Genomic DNA, 20,660 nt, shown 5'->3' with positions numbered 1-20,660 from the left:
ATTATTTGAACCAGACCAATTTGCGGATAGCCACAATGGAAACTGAAGCACTGAAAACAAGCCACCCACATCCAACAAAGCATCACAAAGAAGTGTTCTCACGTAAAAGAGCTAGTGAGCGAGTTCCACCAGCTCTTACTAGGGCGGACTAACTCACTGGAGGCCCTGTTCACCCAGGAGAAAGCAAAGATCAGCTAAGTGGCAGAACCCGCTGTCTCAAAGGCAGAAAAGGGCAAAGTATTCTATGCGGTGATGCAAAGGATAACGAAAGAAGGCAGCATCGATCCTTGTCATAGATTGTCATCTTGGCAAAGCAAAACACCCAAGACTCAATCTTTGGGGACTTAGATCACATTGAGACAGTATCCCCACAGCCAAGCGATACATGAGGTCTGAACATTTTGTCCGTGAGAATTTATCTGGGCGTTTCTATTCCTTTGAGATGAAATCCTATGTATAGTGTTTAATGCAGGAGTATCAGGGGTTCAGGCACTACAGGAAGGAATCCTAGAGGAGAAAGCCAAAAGCTAAGCCTACCTCTTTCAGGAACACAGGGGAGAACTGTAGGCTACAATGCTAATGTGTGAAAATTGCCAGTGAGGAGGATGGAGTGAAGAGTGGCCCGAATTCTAGCCTCAAAGCAGTGACAGAAGCGACAGCCAATGAGTGGCTGCCTTGGAAGGAAGGACTACCCAATATATGCCCCAAACCCAGGAGTTGTGGCCTAGTCAGAGCAGAAGATAGGGGCTTCAGTTTTAGCTGCCTGGCTGTGAAGACAGCTGGTAACTCAGTAGGAGCAGAGGAGATCAAAAGGCTAGCGATCCTCCAGGGGTGCACCACACAGGGAGAGCATGAAAATGGGACGAAAGGTAAAGCCAAACGGGGTGGAAGACACAGCGACCGAGCACAGCAGGGGAACAGAAATGCATAGGAGATCAGGGACAGGGCCTGCAGACCAAAGTATGCTGACTGTTACCCCCCATGGTGCATCCCTCAGACAGTGAAATGGAATCGGGTAGCAGCAGGGGAGGGAGGAGCAGACAGGTTGTTCCTCACTTTGACCCTATAACGAAGAGCTGAGGAGGAGGAAGGGGTGATACTCACCTCATACAATACTCCCCACCTCAGATTCTCTTCTAGTCAGCTCACAGGTGAGACAAGCGGGGGTCACCCCTTCAGCGCGTCTCAGGTGAGTGGGAGTACTGGAAGGGGAGCAGCCTGGAAGCTGGATGGTGGGCAACAGGGGAGCTCTAGCACTCTTCCCCCACTTGTGTTTGCTGAGCTAGCTGGGGTCTCAATGGCACCAACAGAAATACAGAGTCGTCCTTGTTTCTTACTTGTAAAAATAAACTAAATTAACAAGGGAACGCCCTGCTGCAGAAGTAGGTGGATCTGCTTCCTTCAGACACTATGCTAAAACGGATTTAGCTCAGTGTCTACAGGAGGGGTGGGTATAGGCTGGTAGGAGAAGCTAACATTCTTGTAATTAGGGTCAGCTTCCTAGTGACAAGAGCCTATACTCATGGTGTCCGTGTTTGCCAATGATATGAGTGAGAAAAGAAAACTTTTTAATATACTATATTGTATTACGGAAAAAAATGCCTCTTTCTAAAAACGTAATCAGATACTTCTCCTCCCCCTATACTGATCACTCACTCTAAATGTACTGAAAGTCCATTAAGAGACGTCCATACACAGAGATCAGACTACAACTACAGTCTATATAAAGGGGGAGGAGAAAGAATCTATTGGCGGGAGGCAGAGACACAAACAGAAGTGGCTGCAGCGTCTAGTAAGTGTTTTACCTCATATTCCAGTACTGAATTTACAGCTACACTATCAAGGGTGTTCAGCGCCTGCTACAGGAGAACGATCTCCTCTTCTGTGTGTGTAGTGTATGAAACATATCATAGCATCCAGCCTTTCACCCCTTGTGAGACGAGTTCTGGGAAAACCGAGAATTAGAAATGGAGTCTACAAAAAAGTAAAACCACTTTAAAAAAAAATACTGGCTACAAGTAATAAAATGGCCAGTAATAGTGTTTCTTTCTACGCTTTGACTACAACCCCGACCCCTATGCTAATAATGAACATATGGTATGAAAATTGCTTCTCAATTACCGGTGGTTGTCTGCCCTTGCTTGACCCATGTGGCAAACGTCTGGTGGAAGTTCTTGTTCTGCTGGAATGACACAGTAGCTGGAGACCCGACCTTGGTTGCCAGCACTACTTTGGTTCCCGGGGTTACAGAGCCAGTTAAGGAGCCCATCACGACTTTGTGTGGTGTGGTAAGCGTCGTCAAGGTGGTACTAGTGGTAGATGTGCTTGTGGTACATCCTGTGAGTGGTAATTGCTTCTGCTGTTCTAACCGTTTCTGAAAGAATAGCATTAAACTGTTAAAGGGGTTGAAGAGCAGTAATTTAATGTATTTTATTTTAAAACACACGGTTCAGCCTCGTTCTGCTGCCCCGCAGGTCTCTGAACTCCCCTGCAGCTGATCAAGTTCTATCTAGCCACGCGACCACTGCAGATCATCATTGGCTGCAACAGTGAACCACTACAGACAGTGATTGGTTGCAGTGGTCACATGGTTAGACGGAATGTGATCAGCTGCAGGGGAGTGCAGCGATCAAAATAGGTCAAAAGCTGATTGACATGGGATGGCTAATGTATTTTTAAAAATAAAATAAATAAACCGCTATAAAGACTATGAATATTTTTTTTTCTAAATTCATGTATTTTTACATCAAAATGATACTTGTAATTGAATGTCAAAAGTTTTCAACCATTCACTTTTTAGGTTGCATTTATTTACTGTTACTGCTCACGCTGCAGCAATGTTAGCAGTCAATCAGTAGTCACTTACAGCGAACAGCTCCCCCTTCCTCCACAGTATGGAGCTGGCTGACATTGCTGTTTTTTTTTACATGTAGCAATGGTTACAGCTTTCACTTTAAGGTTAACAGGGGTCATAAAAGCATGAGTTAGAAAAGTCTAGGACAAGTCTCCTTCCCTCACTCTCCCCTTGTGTAGCAGTAAATGACACATCTTCCCCCACTAGTGCGCATACAGATCTCTCCCCCTTTGGTCATTAGTTCCGCAGTCCGTCTGTCTGCCCGACCGATGGATTGTATAAGAATGGTTGGGTTCATACCCGCACCAGTGGTTCCCCTTTCCTGCTCCATTCTGGGAGCAGGAAAGGGGAATCCCCATGGCTAAATGGACCCCATTCACTACAACATGGTCCGTTAATTTTCCGCTTAGCTGCCTGGCTTTTAGATGGATGAAAAAGTGCTGCTGGTATTTTGAGCTGGATTTGCAATGGAACCTCTGACTGGAGGATCCGACGCAAATGTGAAACTACCTTCAGTCCCCCAGCTATCACTGTAATGGGACACAGGGCAAGACTAGAAAGTAAACAATTGAATATTTTTAACATCTAAATGTAAAAACATTAAAAAAAAAAACACAAATACATGGATTCAGAGGGGAGGAGTGGGGGAAGGGGGGGGGGGGGGGCAGCAAAGGTGTCCACACCCTTCATGTAACAGCAAGGATAAGGGAATGGATGATATAGGCAGCGGACCATAGATTTTTTTCTGTTGAATACTGTACTAAATTCTTACTTTAATCAATTAACTGTTAGGTTCTCAATATGAATAAAGTTTTGTATAAATGAAGCTCTTCTCGATGAGTGCTGATCAAGGCTACAGCAATTAGACAGAACGGCAGGCCGTCAATGTATGCCGAGGAGTTGTAGACTCCTAAAGTAGAGCAACAGCGTTGAGGACCAATGCTTAATAACTATACATGTACTCTGCAACATTGCATCTCGTCTAATTGCTCCAGCCTTGATTAGCCCCAATCAAGAAGAGCTTCATTTATCCAAAACTAGAAAGTCACAGGTTGGAGACCAGTTGTAGTGTAATAAACACCTACCTGCTGGGCTGTAAGACGCTGCTGCTTCAGTTGTGCATCCACTTGGGATTTCCCATCTTCTACCTTCTTCAGGTCCCCACCCTTACTTTCTCCAGACTGGATCTTCTCCTTCTCCACCCTGAAAAGTGAGAATAAAAGTTATATTCAGCTTGTACACATCAAATACTGTTAACTCATTAAGGACCTGGCCTAGTATAGTACTAACGACATAATTGACATTTACAATTTCTTAATCAACGTGAAAAGCGAGCAATAACACTTGTTTTTTTTTCAATAGTTAAAAGGGGCTGTCCCGCGATAGCAAGTGGGGTTATACACTTCTGTATGGCCATATTAATGCACTTTGTAATATACATCGTGCATTAAATATTGTTCATACAGAAGTTATACACTTACCCCCTCTGGTGCTGGCGTCCCTGTCTCCATGGCGCCGACCAAAGCCTTCTTCTCCCTGAATTAGACGCGCTTGTGCTGAAGGGGCTGCTCCGGCGTGCTCGCGCCGCACAGGTCTTCTGCCCATGCGCAGAAGACCTCTGTGGCGAGAGCACGCCGGAGCCAGACAGAAGTGGGCAGACTGCGCAAGCGCGTCTAATCCAGGGAGAAGGCGACTTTGGTCGGCGCCATGGAGACAGGGACGTCAGCACCGGAGGGGGTAAGTGTATAACTTCTGTATGACCAATATTTAATGCACGATGTATATTACAAAGTGCATTAACCCCTTCATGACATGGCCTATTTTGGGCTTAAGGACGCAACAATTTTTGGCGAATTTTCTTCTCCGTTTATCAAAAGTCATAACTTTATTTTTCCGTCGACGCGGCCGTATAAGGGCTTGTTTTTTGCGTGGCGAACTGTAGTTTTTATCGGTGCCACTTTTGGGTACATAGACTATATTGTAAAACTTTTTTTTATTTTTTTTTTTTGATAGCAGGGAGAGAAAATGCATCAATTCTGCCATAGATTTTTTTATTATTTTTTTACAGCGTTAATCATGCAGCATAAATGAGACATTCCATTTTTTCTGCGGACCGGTACGGTTACAACGATACCAAAATTCTTACATTTTTTTTAGGTTTTCCCACTTTTCTGCAATAAAACCCCCTTTTTTTGGAAATCTTTTTTCTATTCTAAATTGCTGCATTCAAAGTCCTGTAACTTTTTTATTTTTTGATGTACGGCACTCTATGAGGGCTTATTTTTTGTGAGACGAGCTGTAGTTTTTACTGGGGTACATATGGCTTTTTTGATCACTTTTATTGCGTTTTTAGTGAGGCAAAATGCTAAAAATTAGGATTTTGCCTCAGTTTTTTAGCGTTTTTTTTTTGCGTTTTTTCCCTGCACAGTCAAAAGCATGTGCAACTTATTGTACGCGTCGTTACGGACGCGACAATACCAAATATGTGGGGTTTTTTTTTTTTTTTTTTACCTTTTTTTATGCTAATCTGAGAAAAAGCATAAATAAATGTTTTTTTTACTCTTAACATTTTTTTAAATTCATTTTTTTAATCTTTGTTTTTTTTACACTGTTTGTGTCCCTCTGAGGGACTTTAACCACTGCCCTGATGATCGCTGTCATAAGGCATGGCAGAGCTACTGCTCTGCCATGCCTTATCGCTTATACAGCAATCATAGGCATAGGCAATACAGGACGCCAGTGTCTGGCGTCCTGTTGCCATGGTGACAGGCCGGGCTCTCGCGATGACATCGCGAGTTCCGGCCGGAGACACAGAGGGAGCGCGCTTATCGCTTATACAGCAATCATAGGCATAGGCAATACAGGACGCCAGTGTCTGGCGTCCTGTTGCCATGGTGACAGGCCGGGCTCTCGCGATGACATCGCGAGTTCCGGCCGGAGACACAGAGGGAGCGCGCTCCCTCTGTGAACTCTTTCCCTGCCGCGATCTACTTAGATCGCGGCAGGGAAGGGGTTAACAGTGGGGGGGCGCATCTCCGATGCCCCCCCCCGCTGTTGCAGCGGGATGCCGGCTGTGACTGACAGCCGGCTCACGCTGCAGGATAGCGCGGGATCACATATGATCCCGCGCTATCTCCAGGACGTAAGTTTACGTCCTGTTGCGGGAAGTACCAGGCTGCCAGGACGTAAACTTACGCCCTGCAGCGGGAAGGGGTTAATATGGCCATACAGAAGTGCTTTACCCCACTTGCTATCGCGGGACAACCCCTTTAAAAGATTCAAGATATTTTTGACAGAAAAACAAATTTTGAATGCATGACCCTATCCCCAATCATCTATTCAGCTGAGGAAAGTTGGTAGGGAAAATAGATCTTCAGTTCGAGATGAATATAGCGGCGTAAAGATGGCTGCTCTCCTGTCCCCGCAGTCTTCAAACCCTCTTACCAAATACATTACAGCTTTGTATTCATGACTATTTCTTATTTAAATAACCAATAAACGTTCCCAGCTCTTTATCCAATACATCCTCAGCTACAGGTGTCTGCAGCAAGGACGGATCTCATACATTCTTGGATGCTGAAATGGTACTGTAGCAAGACATAGAAGAAATGTCCTTGGCAGGGAAAGGGTTAATGATGCGGCATTCCTTCTTGTTTCAGCTCAGCCATTCCAAAGCCATAACCATTTTAGTTTTTGACAGTGCCTTGTGAAAGCTTGTATTTTTTAACGTCATTATTTTGAGATGCATGTAATGAGTGTATAACCTATAAAGTGTCTGGGGAGAGGTTTCCATTTGCCGTGTGATGTCAGGGCTCGTTCACATTCAGGGAGCAGGAAAACGACACCCCTTGGCCGAACAGCTCTGTCTTATGGCAGAACCCAATGGCGTTAAACAGCCCCCTATTGACTATAATTAAAGGGGTTGTCCCGCGCCGAAACAGTTTTTTTTTTTTTTGCATAGGCCCCCCGTTCAGCGCGGGACAAACCCAAGGGATGTGTTGAAATAAAAAAAATTAAAAAAAAAAATTTACTTACCCGAATCCCTCTCTGCAACTTCTTCCTTCTTTTCCTCCAAGATGGCCGCCGGGACCTTCACCCACGATGCACCGCGGGTCTTCTCCCATGGGGCACCGTGGGCTCCGTGCGGTCCATTGCCAATTCCAGCCTCCTGATTGGCTGGAATCAGCACACGTGACGGGGCGGAGCTACGCGATGACGCGTAGAAGGGGGTGGAGCCAGAACGCCGCTCGTGCCTGGACCGACCAGAAGGGAGAATACCCTTCTGCGCAAGTGCGTCTAATCGGGCGATTAGACGCTGAAATTAGACGGCACCATGGAGACGGGGACGCTAGCGCAGGGTAGATGAGTATATAACTTCTGTATGGCTCATATTTAATGCACGATGTATATTACAAAGTGCATTAATATGGCCATACAGAAGTGTATAACCCCACTTGCTGCCGCGGGACAACCCCTTTAAGGTCTCTTCAATTTCCAGTGAGCAGCTCAGCATTTTGCTGGAATTACCAGGATGAAATAGCGCTGCGGAAATCAGCAATGGAGGCTCCGAACGGAAGCTGTGATGCTGATGTGAATGTACCCTAAGTGACACGTTTATTCTGCAGATCATTACGTTTACAAAGATAAAGTATCATAGTGGGGTTTGTAAACTCTTGGAGATACAGTAATTGTTCACTTTTCTTCCGGATAAAATTATACATTTTAGGCCTCATGTCCATGGGCGGGAGCCCCACTGCCGGATCCTATCCTGCTCACGGCATGAGGACATTACTTACCAGTCCGGATACGTGCGGGTCATCAGTCCATGTGCGCGGGCACGTCCCCCGCACATGCGCAGTGGAGAAATTTTATTTTATTTTATTTTTTTTTTAAACCTTCTGCTTTCCTGCAGGGCTTGCAGCACACCCGGAGTGACAGTTCCGGGTGTGCCACAGATCGGACAGCTTCCATTGACTTCAATGGAAGCCATCCTTGAGGGATCTGCGACAAAATGGAGCATGCTGTGATTTGTTTTCCAGGCCCGCATGCTTTAGCTTTATTTTCTTTATTAAAGAAAAGAATGATTCGCACAGTACATAATAGAAATTTTCCATCAGTTGCAAGTCCAATATTACATATATAACATGCTGTGCCTTATCTTGCTTGGTGATAGCATTTTCTTTTATGATTTATCCATGTACTTGACAATAAACTTTAAACAGTTAAACATGAACTGTCTATGCCGATTGTTTAAATTATTGTGTTTGTGGGACTCCGTGTTTGTTGTTTATTAAGAGGGGGGAGTCAGGAATGTAGATAGGAGGGGGGGAGAGGAGGTCTTGTGTCTAGGGACACCTAGTCTTGGGATAATGTAGAGTTTGTATCCAGCCAAGCGCCCCATATCTCTTGGAATTTATTTGGGCACCCTCTATTTTGGTAGATGATTTTCTCGTAGGAAATTACCACATTCACTGTCCGAATCCAGTGTGGAATTGTCGGGACTTCCACAGCCATCCAATGTGTGGCTATCGCTTTGCGTGCCAAAAATAATATTTTTTGGAGAAAAATGCGGGTATAGTGTGGCCACACCTCCTCCTCCAGTAAGCCAAACAGAGTTGTCTTGGGGTCCATCTCGACATTAAAGAGAGGAGGTAATAGTGAGTTTATGAAGGAAGTAACCTCAGACCAGAATTTGTTTACCAGGGGGCAGTCCCAGATCAAGTGCCAGAAGTTAGCTTCTGGCTGACGGCATCTATGGCATGAGTTTGAGGGAGAGTTGCCCATTATATGTAGTCGGCTAGGAGTGAGGTATGCTTGGTGTATTATATATAGCTGGATAAGTTTATTGTTGACCGCAGGGGAGACTAAGAGATGGGATTCAGAGATATCGTCCCAGTCCTCGGGTGTTAAAGATGGGATGGAACTTTCCATTTATCGTAGGCTTGGAGCGGGTTATGGTCAATTTTGGCTGAGAGGAGATGTGTATAGAGTGCTGAGATTAGGCTCTTGGGCCCTTGGGACCTGAGGATGCCGATTGTGGGGAATTTGGATATGCGTGCAGAGGTAGATGGGAATTGGGAGTTTAGGGCGTGCCTTAGCTGGAAAAATCTGAATAATTGGATCTGAGGGGATTGTAATTTTTCGCGTAGTTGGTCATATGTGGGGAAAATCCCATCTGTGTATAAATCCCCTATTGACACCACTCCCAAGGAAATCCAATATTGGGGGTCTGGAACCGACTGCAGTGCGGTAAGGCCGGGATTGTTCCATAGGGGAAGTTCAGATATCACTCCTTCGTATTGTTGGATAGCCTTGGTCTCCTTCCATACCCGTAAAGCAAGTTTGTGAAATAGTAGTACGTCAGAGGGGTTGGTGTGTTCAGGAAATTCTAGGTAGCTTAGAAGGTTGTTCCCTTTTACTTGTTTTGCGAGAAATTGATCTGCTATAGGCATTTCTCGTTCCAGAACCCAGCTACGGATATTGCGTAATTGACCGGCTAGGTAATATAGGCGTAGGTCCGGAAGTGCCATTCCAGCTCGCTCTTTGGGTCTTTGTAGGGTCGATAGGCCGAGCTTTGAGCGGGTGGAATTCCAGATGAAAGATGTGATAAGGGAGTTAAGGGATTGAAAAATACGTTTGGGGACGTATATTGGCATATGCTGTAATATATACAGACATTTGGGCTGGATGGCCATCTTGACAAGGTTTATACGGCCGGCCACCGAGAGCGGTAGCTTAGACCATCTCCTGAATTTATCTTTTACGTTTTTTATTAGTGGGTCAATGTTCTCTTCTATGGCGTTATTTTGGTCTCGGGACATATACATCCCCAAGTATTTAAATGTAGGGACCACAGCTAGGCCATATCTAGCTACACAGAGATCGTTTATCGGATTGAGGTTGGTATATAAGATTGTGGACTTGGACCAGTTGACGTGTAGTCCGGATGAGTGGGAGAATTTATCTATATGGGACATAGCGTGAGAAAAGGAGGTCATAGGGTTTGACAGGAAAAGAATTGTATCGTCCGCATATAGGCCCACCTTGCTTTCAAGGCCCGCCCATTTAATACCAGTTACGTCGGGGGAACTTCTCAATCGAATCGCTATGGCTTCAATGGCTATGGCAAATAAGGCCGGGGATAGCGGGCAACCCTGACGGGTGCCCCTTGCGAGACAGAACTCGGTAGATGGAATGCCATTTACTATTACATTAGCTCTCGGCGATTTATATATGGTTTGGACCCATTGTCGAAAATGGGGGCCAAATCCAAATCGTTCCAAACAGGCCTCCAGGAAGACCCACTCCAGCGAGTCAAAGGCCTTCATCATGTCCAGTGAGACCAGTGCCCAAGGCATGTTGAATTGTTTGCCTAATTGAATTGCTGTTTGAACTCTACGCAAGTTAATCGTCGTGGATTTCCCTGGCATGAAACCAGTCTGGTCAGGGTGTATAATGGATAGGATTACTTGATTTAGTCTGGTAGCCAGGATTTTTGTTAGGATTTTATAGTCAGCATTTACCAGGGAAATAAGGCGATATGAACTGCAGTCTGTGGGATTTTTATTCGGTTTCAAAATGACTATGATTGATGCTCCGTAGAACGAGGGCGGAAGGGCTTTGTCTAATTGGGCCTGTTGTAGCGTCTCGAGTAATAGCGGGGCCATCTGTTCGCTGTATTTCCGGTATACTTCTATTGGGAGGCCGTCTGGGCCCAGGGCTTTGTTAAGTGCCATATCTTGGATTGTTTGGACCCGCATGCTTTAATTAAGCTGCGGGCGCTCATGATTGTCTATGGCCGGCTTGAACGTCGGCTCATCCGCAAGGATCACAGAATTCAAACACACCCATGGACATGAGCCCTTATTGTAAGAATACAGAAATGATGATTATACTGGTGTGAGTGCAAGTAGCAACAAGAGTAACTGGCAACAAAACCACCTGAAATTCACTCCATGGATAATTACTTCTGTGCGCACGAACTTAGACGTAGACACGTGAAGTGCTGCACAGTTCTTTTTAACGAGGTTGCTACTGCACTAAACAGTGCCGGTACATCCATGAAGCACGGTGGTATATTGCATTAAGTCTCGGTTCGTAACTAGGGAGTGCCGTCTCTTTAATCCCTGCAGCATTTTTCTATATGACAGGCCTGTTGAGTCTGTACTAGTCTGCACACCTATGATCCGGGTTGGAATAGATCTCACTTACAGTTTGTCGCTGACGAGTGCAAGTGTCTCTGTTCCAGTATTCTCTTAACCAGTTTCCAATTACAAAAGCTGTAGCACATAGGCCTTGCAAAAGCAGCTGCAGCAATTCATCTCTCCCTCTGCAGATCGTGGCTCGGTTATCTCCTCAGGGTTCCCGTGGGTTTAGGGGCTTCCGATGTCTCTCCTTCCAGATGCTGTGCTTCTCTCTCACAACATCCTTAAGTCCTCCTCTTCTCAGGCAAATGAAACATTAACTTTATTCTGTGGATCAGCCGGAGTGCAGCGATTCCAGATTTATAGTTTTTTTTCACTGTACTACTCTTAAAAAATAAAATCTTTAAAAAATAAAAAAATAAAAAGTTTCTGTTGCCAATGTCTGGCCCCATAACTTTTTTTGTTTTTATTTTTCCTTCAATGGTCCGAGGTGAGGACTTATTTTTTGCAAGGTGATCTGTAGTCTCTATTGGTGTTGTTTTGGGGTACATATCCTTTGATTTCTTATTAGATTTTTTTTTCACCTCATTCATTCAAAATTTTTAAGATGAGGTGATCCCAATTTTTTTTTCTTTTAATATGTGAAAGGCCCATAGGGGGACTTGAACTCTGGATCATTTGATTGCTTATACAATAAACTATAATAATTCAGTATTACATTTTATTTAAGTTTTCCAGGCATCCTGCTAAATTCACAAGGAAGCAGGCTGCCATGGCAACCGAATGGCACCCCGCAATCGAGTCCTCTTTCTGATCCCAGTTGCCGTGTAAATGGAGGACCACAAAGCGGCCTTGTAAAGTTTTACACCTGAGGCCTGATGAAGCACTGCCTAAAAAGCCCCCGAGTGGGTTAAGTTTGACGTCATCCTGAAAAAGAGGGTCTTGTCCCTTCACACAGTAAACCTCAAGAATGGTTGAACGGATCCATGGGGATATGGTTGCCTTGGAGCCTTGCACACCCTTATGCCCACTGTATGGAATGATTTCGGGTGAGTGTCTGAAGGAAGAGGAGACCTACAAATACAGGTGAATTCCTCTAGTGACCCCAGGGTAAGAATGAGAGGAACAAAAGCATGCTACATTGGAAGAAAGGAAGGCACTGGATGTAGAATCACCTTGTCCAGGACCAAAAAGGGGAAGCCCCAGGAAAAAGTCACAAACTCGGAGACCTTTCTCTTAGAGGTTACCGCGATTAGAAAAGCTAAGAGATGAAGTGCAAGGAGATGCCTCTGAGGAACTCGAAGAGGGAAAATTGAAGGCAGTCCACCTCTGGATTGAAGTACCATGGAAGTGTAGGAGGTTTGTGCATGAACCCTGAAGAAGAGTCTTAAAATGGCACCTAGATAACAATGGTCTTCATAAAAGAATGGATCAGGTGTACCAGGAGCATCTGGGCCAATTGGGGGCCATGAGGACGAGTCTCCTTCTGCCTTAATATTCTTAAATGCCGATGGCAGAAGAGAGCGGGGAAAAAAGTGGCGGAGAACAGGGTGTACGATATTATCAGAGCGTCCAACACTACTGCAAGAGGGTCGCATGCTCGAGAGACGAACCGTGGGACTTCATGCCTGAGGCCACAAGGTTGACGTCAGGAGTGTCTCAACATTGGTAGATCAGGAAAAAGACCTGAGAGTGTGAAGGAAACCCTGCAAGGCAGCGTTGCCAGTAGGGGAAAGACAGAACAATCACCCAGAGCTCCAGGATATCGATGGGCAGACAGGATTCCAGAGGGTTCCAGTGGGCATGAACTGTGTGGTGAAGAAATACTCCCTCCTTCCAACCCAGAAGGCTGGCATCTGTGGTAAGGACCAGCCAGGGGATTAGAAGGACGGAGTACAAAAAGATGTAAACATATGTCCTGTATTTAACCCTTTCTAATCCATTGACCTCTGAAGACATTATGAATTAAAGCTGTACAACTCCAATGTTGGAATACATCCGTTGGGGTTCTCTTACTGTATATTGCCCAGCCTCTCTGCTGTCGGGATCTATCCCATGTGTCACCTCATGCAGTACTGGCTTTAGCCAGCATATAGCGCTGTAGTATAACGGCAGGAAAAGAGAGAGCCCCCTAGGAAAACCAGGATACAAATTGGACTGTATTTGAACCTCGGAGGCTCCGTCGCAAATCTGGCTGATAATACTGGAAGAAAAGGCATTGCATGCAGCGCTTTTTCTTCCGCCTAAAAGCCAGGCAAGCAAAGCAGAAAGCAGGCGGACTCCATTATAGTCAATGGGTTGCATCTGATGCTGTTCGGTTCCTTCCACAGACAGAACCGACTGGTCGCGGGGGGATTCCCTGTGCCTGCTTCCCAAACTAAGTAGGAAAGCAGAAGCCTTGCTGCAGATGTGAAACAACCCTTAGGTCGGGCTCACAGGAACGAGTCAGATTCCGCAAGGAGATATCTGTAATGGAAGATCTGTGTATTATCACGGTAGTGAATTGTGTATGGTTGCGAATGCTAGCGATTTTCCTCATGAATGTACATTTAAGGTCAGGGTATAATCCACGCGGAAGAACACAAGCAGGGAATGAGATCAGAAAGTAGCCCTACCCCCTGGAAACACCCATCTCTCAGGCGACATTCTCTTGTGCCATCGTGATGAGAGCTGCTCTGAGAGTCTTCAGAATGGGATCCTGCTCTCTTGGTTTGGTTGGTTTTATACTACTTATTTTGGAAGTAGTATAAACTATTTATTTAAAACAAAACAAAAAAAACCCACTTTCTTCTGGAGGAAGAGCCCAGAAAAAGCGATGGTTGCAGACAGCAGTCTGGATGGTGTGTTACTCCCCAGACTCTGCCCTGCATTGTTTGCCAAAAATTCCTGCTTTCTTTATACTATTTGTTATCTGGTCTCCTAGCAACTTGTGTACAAATCTTCGACCATATACAATGTAATTGCGTATGCACTGTGGATCGAACGCATCCACAGACAGCAATGGAGCTCATAGGCAGTAAAACAGAGCATGATACAATTTTTCTTCCACTCTTGGAATCCACAAATGTGAGCTAACCAGCGAAAGACAATGCATTTCAATGCCCGCATATTACTGTGTAACATACGTGCAGATGGCAATCGCGGAATCCACAATTCAAATCCGTTCATGTGGGACGGGCCTTATGTCCACCTGCACGCACGAATACCACTGCTGAATCCTGCAGTGTTATCTGTGCGTGCCCGCGGCCATGGGGAGGGAAAGAATGTTTCTTACCTCTTCGGGTCCAGCGTGGGTCTCCTATGAGCGGGCGGATCTTCTTTCTTCAGCACGGCGGATGTGTCCAGGAGCATCGGGCGACGTGCCCGGCACATCCGCAGTGCTCCCTTTTTTGTTTTTGAATCCCTTGCTCTCCAGCGGATCCACAGCACCTCCACAGTGACATCTGCAGGTATGCTGCGGCGGAGACAGCGTCCATTGACTTCAATGGAAGTAGTCGCTGTGGGACCCACAGAAAAATGGAGCCTGCTGCGATTTCTTCCTGTGCTTGCGATCCGCACGCCGAGGGAAAAAGAAAAAAAAAAACACATCTACATGCTTTTACTTGCATCCCTATGGGCAGCAAGAAGTGCGGGTCTCCCACGCGGATTTTCTAATTAAAATCCGCACGTGGACATTGGGTCTTAGTTGGATATAAATTCTGTACTATAAACACACAAAAAGTATCAAAATGTGTAAATAAATAGCAAATCACTAACAAGCCAATAATCTATACCATGGAACTATAAATGAATATAACCGACAATAACAAGATTTTGTAAGAACTTACCGTAAAATCTCTTTCTCGTCTTGTTCATTGGGGGACACAGCTCTGACCTTGGGGTATAGCTTCTGCCACTAGGAGGCGACACGAAGCACAAAAGTGTTAACTCCTCCCACTAGCTATACCCCTCCTGCAAGCAGAATGCTAGCTCAGTTTGTGTGCAAGCAGTAGGAGCAGCCAGTAGGATACAACATAGATAATCAACAACAATACTCACGAACTGTAACTCATTCCAACACCGTGTGCGACGGCACCGAGGACCCTCCCCTAGAGAGTATATGTCACAGATCCAATACCAGACTGGGTGGGTGCTGTGTCCCCCAATGAACAAGACGAGAAAGAGATTTTACGGTAAGTTCTTACAAAATCTTGTTTTCTCGTCTGTTATCATTGGGGGACACAGCAAAGACCTTGGGACGTTCTAGAGCAGTACCCAAGGGGGCGGGAAAATATAAGGCGTCGCATGTGTAAGGGCACAATCTGTCCTTCAACTGCAGCCAGCGTTAATGGATGGCTAGGTATCCCGCATGCTCAGACAGAGCCTAAAGGGGCCTAAATAACAGCCCCATCCACCCTCTGAGGGAAGAAAAAAGAACAAAACCCAGACAAGGAGCTTCCGACGAGGCACACGCCTTCCAAATAATACGGCCTGAGAATATGACCTTGCTGGCATAGTCGCCCTGAATTGCTGCAAGGCAGAGTCATTGTAAAGAGTCCACTCTGGAAACGCAGGGATCCAGTCGGAGTTGCCGGGATTACCGGCAGCGCGCCAGCGTGACTGAAGCATGCTACCTGCACGAGGTACTCTGGCGTAGTCAACTGAGAAACCTGCCCTGGAGCGCTCCTTGGAACTACCGAGAAGGTGCCCACCGATACCTCACCGAAGTGGATCCTGATACCGGCCGTAGGCCATACAGCGGGTAGATAACGACCGTTTCCTGTACCATCCGTACCCAATAGGCATCCGAAGATGGAGCTGTGAAGCCATAGGCGCCGAAACATCAGGGTTGTGGGCCTTCTACCAGGTGACTTAGTTGTAAAGTCAGGTCCCGTATACCTCCAGGTATTCGATCTCACCTACGCCGTCCCTCTGTGACGAAGGGACATTCGACTCCAGACGCCAGTGGAGAAACGACCTGTTGAGATATGCAACCGTCTCATGCTGGAGTCCTATGTTGACCACGGTTGGAAGGCCTGCCGTATGACCTTGATGCTGTATATGCTGACAGCCTCCGTCCATGGCGTCGGCTGTCTGATTAGCTGTAACTTGAAAAAGGGTCGTGAGAGGAAAAAGTTTGGTTCCCCGATTCTGCAACAATGCCCACGGCGTCCGCCTCTGCATGGCCCCATGGGCTAGCTAGGACATCTGCCCATTTCGTGATCAACTAGGGCTGGCCCCGTGCTGGGATGCAATGTAACCGTGTGACTCCACTGGGTACAGAAACATTGACCGCACAAGGCAGCAAGGGTACACTGGTCCGAGACTCACTGATCCCTTTGAGGAAACCTCCACAATAGGGATGGAGGAACCCTAAAATTGCAGACAGTACAAGTATGGACTGTCTTACGCTGTCCTGCAAGTCATAATGCAGGGAGAACAATGCAGGAGGATCGCAGCGAGTCGCTGGATCTGTCCGCCTTAACCCCATTGGACGTTTTACCTTCCTATACAATCAGTCTCGCAAGCGACTAGGAGGGCCTAGTTTGCTGAGGATCAGCGCTCTACACCTGAACCGACACTAGCGACCGTTTAGAACACCGAGCACTCCTACGGTCAGTCTCCCCATCCCCAATGGGAGGAACGTGGCCTGTTCTGCACCCCACCAGGGTCCGCAGGAGCTCTGTCTCCTGCAGAGAGCTAGCCACGTCCTACTGACACGGCTGTAGAACTAGCAGTCAATCATTCCTAGAGAGTACACATGCCTTGTGGTTCAGAGAACGCCCGAAAGAAACGAACTCGGCATTACAAAGCGCCGCCAGAGGGGCGCCCCGCGTCACTTCTGTCTGTGGCGGGGGCATAAAAAGTATGCGGCTCTTCTGTCATCGTAGATCGCCCTAAGCTGCCTGTAGGAAGCTGCAGGTGGGAACTCCAGGGAGGCTAGCCGTTATGAAAAACATCTGGAGCGTAAGCTTCTGTGGGGTGGAGGCGAATACGACGTGTTCACAGAATTCCTGAGAATGGAATATTCCTCAGAAGGGTACCACAAGACTTAGCCAGACCGAAGAAAGCCCAACGGCTGTTTGACTTCCTTAAGAGTTTTGGCCTGCATACTGCTGCCTTAACACCTTGCTCCACACAAGGCCCAATACATGTTGTACATAAGGTGACTAATTTTGGGGGGAATGCAACTCTCGTACAATAGCGAGACCCCATACCGATGTGGTACTAGCCGGACCCTGTCCGCGTGCTATCCCGGCATCGGACCTAGCGGTCTGGTTGCCTGCAGGGAAAGGCGGGGGGCTAGCTAAGGCCAGGGCAACCTGGTCAGGCCTAACATCAAGGCCGGGGTACCGCTGATAATCAGCTTGTAGACCAGTACGGCAGCAGAGAGCGCACTTGATATGCGGCTCTGTCCCGAACTGCGACCAAGGGTGCAGGAAACTACTGAGGGGACGAAGCTGACCCTTGCTCAAACCAGTGTATGCGCTGCTTCAGGCATGGAAGTACCACCGGTCTCAGCCGCCTAGGGTATCGCCGACAAGCAGCTTGAACCCTGTTGTACGTAGGGCAAGATATTCTCCGGCTGGATGTAGTCTCGTTCCTTAACGAGAGCGCACATAGTATGTGACCCTTGCCGGCCGCTGTCATCGTGTCCTCCTGGACACGGACACTGTGATGCGATTGTCTGTAGGAGTTCAACCGGATTCGGGACAGACATGAGGAAAGATGAGTCCAGAGACTCCCTGTGCGATTACTGACAAGAGATCGCATACTGTATCTGTAAGATGAGATTCTCTCTGCTTAATTCCGAACTGCAGCGCGAGCGCACTTGGTATGTGGCTCTGGGCGCCCCGCCTGCATGTCCTCCTGGACGCGGACACTATGGTACCTGTGACCGCGGGGAAAACCACAGGGGAGCTGCCGACATGTAAGGCTCAACCAGGTGCGGAGCCAACATGGGGAACGATGAATCCAGTCAGCGAGCCCCGAGTAATGCTGACAAGAGTTCATACACTGTTGTCAGTCTATATAGAGCTGTAGCGAGAGCACACCTGGCATGTGGCTCTGGCCGCCCCGTCCGCATGTCATCCTGGACTTAGACACCGCGGTACTGCTGGCTGCAGGGAACTGCAGGGGGGGCAATGGGAGAGCTTCCGTCAGGCAACGCTCAACCCGGTCCGGAGCAGATATGGGTAGCTGTGCGGTACTCCTTCTGTTATGGAAGGGGTAATAGGGGCGCTATCAGCGACCAGGGAGCCACCGATAGTCTGTGTGTAGTACGGAAGGGGTCCCGGCGACCTCCGTTTCGCTGAGAGGATTGCGTAAGGAGTGGTCAGCTGCTGTCTGCGGGCAAAGCGGGTCGCACAGTAGCATTATACGCCAGCCTATGGCGATCAAACGCCCGAACGTCGCGAGCTACGCAATCTGTTCAGCAGCAAGGCAATGGTGGCCGTGCGACACGGTTATCCACCACCCGTCCTAACCGGCGGCAACGCACGCAGTAAACATGTGACCAACGCTGCTGTAGGGGGGCGATGCTGGTGCACAACCTCTAAAAATCGCGTGGCCTGTTCTGCTGCGCGTGGCGCCGAGAGCATGGCCGCTTTGCAGGCGATTTTAAAATGTCCCTGCGCCGACACGGAGAGTGGGGCCGGCAAACCGGCCGTGCGGCGCTATGCGTACACCGGGCGGCGCTACGGAAAGAGGGACGCGGGGTGCCACAGGGTAGTCGCCCGCTCAACGGGAAATTGAAGCGCCCGCTCGGCGGGAAAACCTCAACGCCCGCTTGGTGGGAAAAACTCAAACGCCCGATTGGCGTCTGCATGCCCGGCCGACGGCGCGAGGAGCCCCTGCACGAAACGAGCAGCAGGCACGCGCCGGGTCCGCGGCAACCTCAGCCGTGGGCGGCCGGCAGCGCAAGCCGCGGGGGGGGGGGGGCGGGGCCGTGCCATCAGCCGCGGGCGGCCGGTGGCACATCAGCCGCGGCCGTCACCCACAGGCGCGGGCGGCACATCAGCTGTGGGCGGCCAGCAGCACAGCAGCCGCGGGGGGATACATCGCAGGCGGCCAGCGGCACATCCGCTGCGGCCGCTGAACAAGTAGCAGCCGGCGGCCGGCAGCACAGCAGCCACGGCCGCTCACAGCAGCCGCGGAGGGGACAGTACGGGCGGCCAGTGGCACATCAGCCGCGGCCACCCAACGAGTAGCCGCGGGCGGCCCCAACAAAATGGCCACGGGCGACCGGCAACACACCAGCCGTGGCCGAGTCCGGCCGGAAGTGCATAAGCCGCAGCCGTCCTGGAAGCGGGCGGCCGCCGGCAGCACATCAGTCGCGGCCATAACCGCGCCAAGTTTAAAAAAGGCCGCCCACCATACCGCGGCGGCATATAAGCCGCGGGCGCCGACCAAATGGCCGTCACCAAACAGCCGCGGGTGCCCACCAAACAGCCGCGGGCGCAGCATAAACATCGGTGCTGCGGGTGCATAAGCCGCAGCCGCCCTGTAACAGCGCAGCAGGCGGCATAACTAGCAGCGCAGCTAACAAGCAGCGCAACGGGAAACAAGTAGCGCAGCAGGCGGCATAGCAAGCAGCGCACATCGGGTGGCATAACAAAACAAACCCACATACTTACCTCCCTTCCTGAGGTAGGGTGGCTCCCTGGCTCCAGCAGAGCTTCTCCCCATCATCGCCTGCCTTTGATGAGGCAGTGGATGCCGGACCATAAATAAGGGGGGCTGGCGGGTCACACTCAGTTTGGTGGCCGAGTGCGCCTCCTTTTCTTCAGAGGGGGCCCGGCAGACAACAGAGGGCTACATATCACCTCTGTTCGCCGCCCTCGGTGGGTTAACGGGGAGAGTCCTGCCTCCCCGTTATGCCCCGGCCTTGCGGGAAAAAAAGGAAACTAATGGAAAAAATTCAAAAGAAAGAAAAAAAGTAGTCTCAGCAGGAGAGACCGTCCTGCCTCCTAGACACTAAGCTAAAAACTGAGCTAGCATGCTGCTTGCAGGAGGGGTATAGCTAGTGGGAGGAGTTAACACTTTTGTGCTTAGTGTCGCCTCCTAGTGGCAGAAGCTATACCCCAAGGTCAGAGCTGTGTCCCCCAATGATAACAGACCGAAAGCCTGCTTGAAGGTAAGGGTTTTTTTAAATTCCTTTAACTATTTGAGTAGATGGTCTTTATAAAATACCTTTGGCTGCTCACATCATAGTAATATAATACTACAAAAACTGCAAGCGGTGAGGCAATAAAAAAATGACATTGAGATTTATTCATGTAATATTTTAAATGAATTAAAAGTTATATTTTAATCTTCTCTCAGAGAAGTGTGGCAATTTAAATGAAGATTTTCAATAGTATCTGTCAGATTTAATGGTAACATTTAAAGGGTTAACAGCCGCGGTCAGTTTGCCCTTTCCTCCCTCTTCCACCTTGTAATGGGCTTCTGCTTAAACACCTTGAGAAATCAGAGATTTTTTTCTTAACTCGAACATAACTTTCTAACACTGTAAAAAGTAGATCCAGTAGAAAACCAACATATACATATATTCTACTAACCTGGTCACTTTGTAATGGAGATGCCTATGCATGTGAGGTATACCCCCCTTCCCAAGATTACCAGCCTTCCCTTTTTAACTCTCCCCCTCTCCCTTCCTCTACTTCCCTCAACCCAATAAAGTT

At 48.1% G+C, this 20,660-nt stretch overlaps 1 protein-coding gene across 1 annotated transcript in view; it reads right to left on the bottom strand.

Moving 5' to 3' along the window:
• Positions 1 to 20,660, bottom strand: part of BPTF (bromodomain PHD finger transcription factor) — a 73,884-nt gene that overhangs the window by 25,289 nt on the left and 27,935 nt on the right. Inside the window, exons 18-19 of the mRNA XM_066585992.1 lie at positions 3,940 to 4,057; positions 2,122 to 2,374 (exon numbers count right to left, since the gene is read on the bottom strand). Coding sequence (XP_066442089.1) covers positions 2,122 to 2,374; positions 3,940 to 4,057 — 371 coding nt within the window. The remainder of the gene's footprint in view (positions 1 to 2,121; positions 2,375 to 3,939; positions 4,058 to 20,660) is intronic.

The sequence above is a fragment of the Eleutherodactylus coqui genome, chromosome 13 (assembly GCF_035609145.1).
Source record: "Eleutherodactylus coqui strain aEleCoq1 chromosome 13, aEleCoq1.hap1, whole genome shotgun sequence".
Classification (NCBI taxonomy): Eukaryota; Metazoa; Chordata; class Amphibia; order Anura; family Eleutherodactylidae; genus Eleutherodactylus; species Eleutherodactylus coqui.
This window is presented reverse-complemented; position numbering and strand designations above follow the sequence as displayed.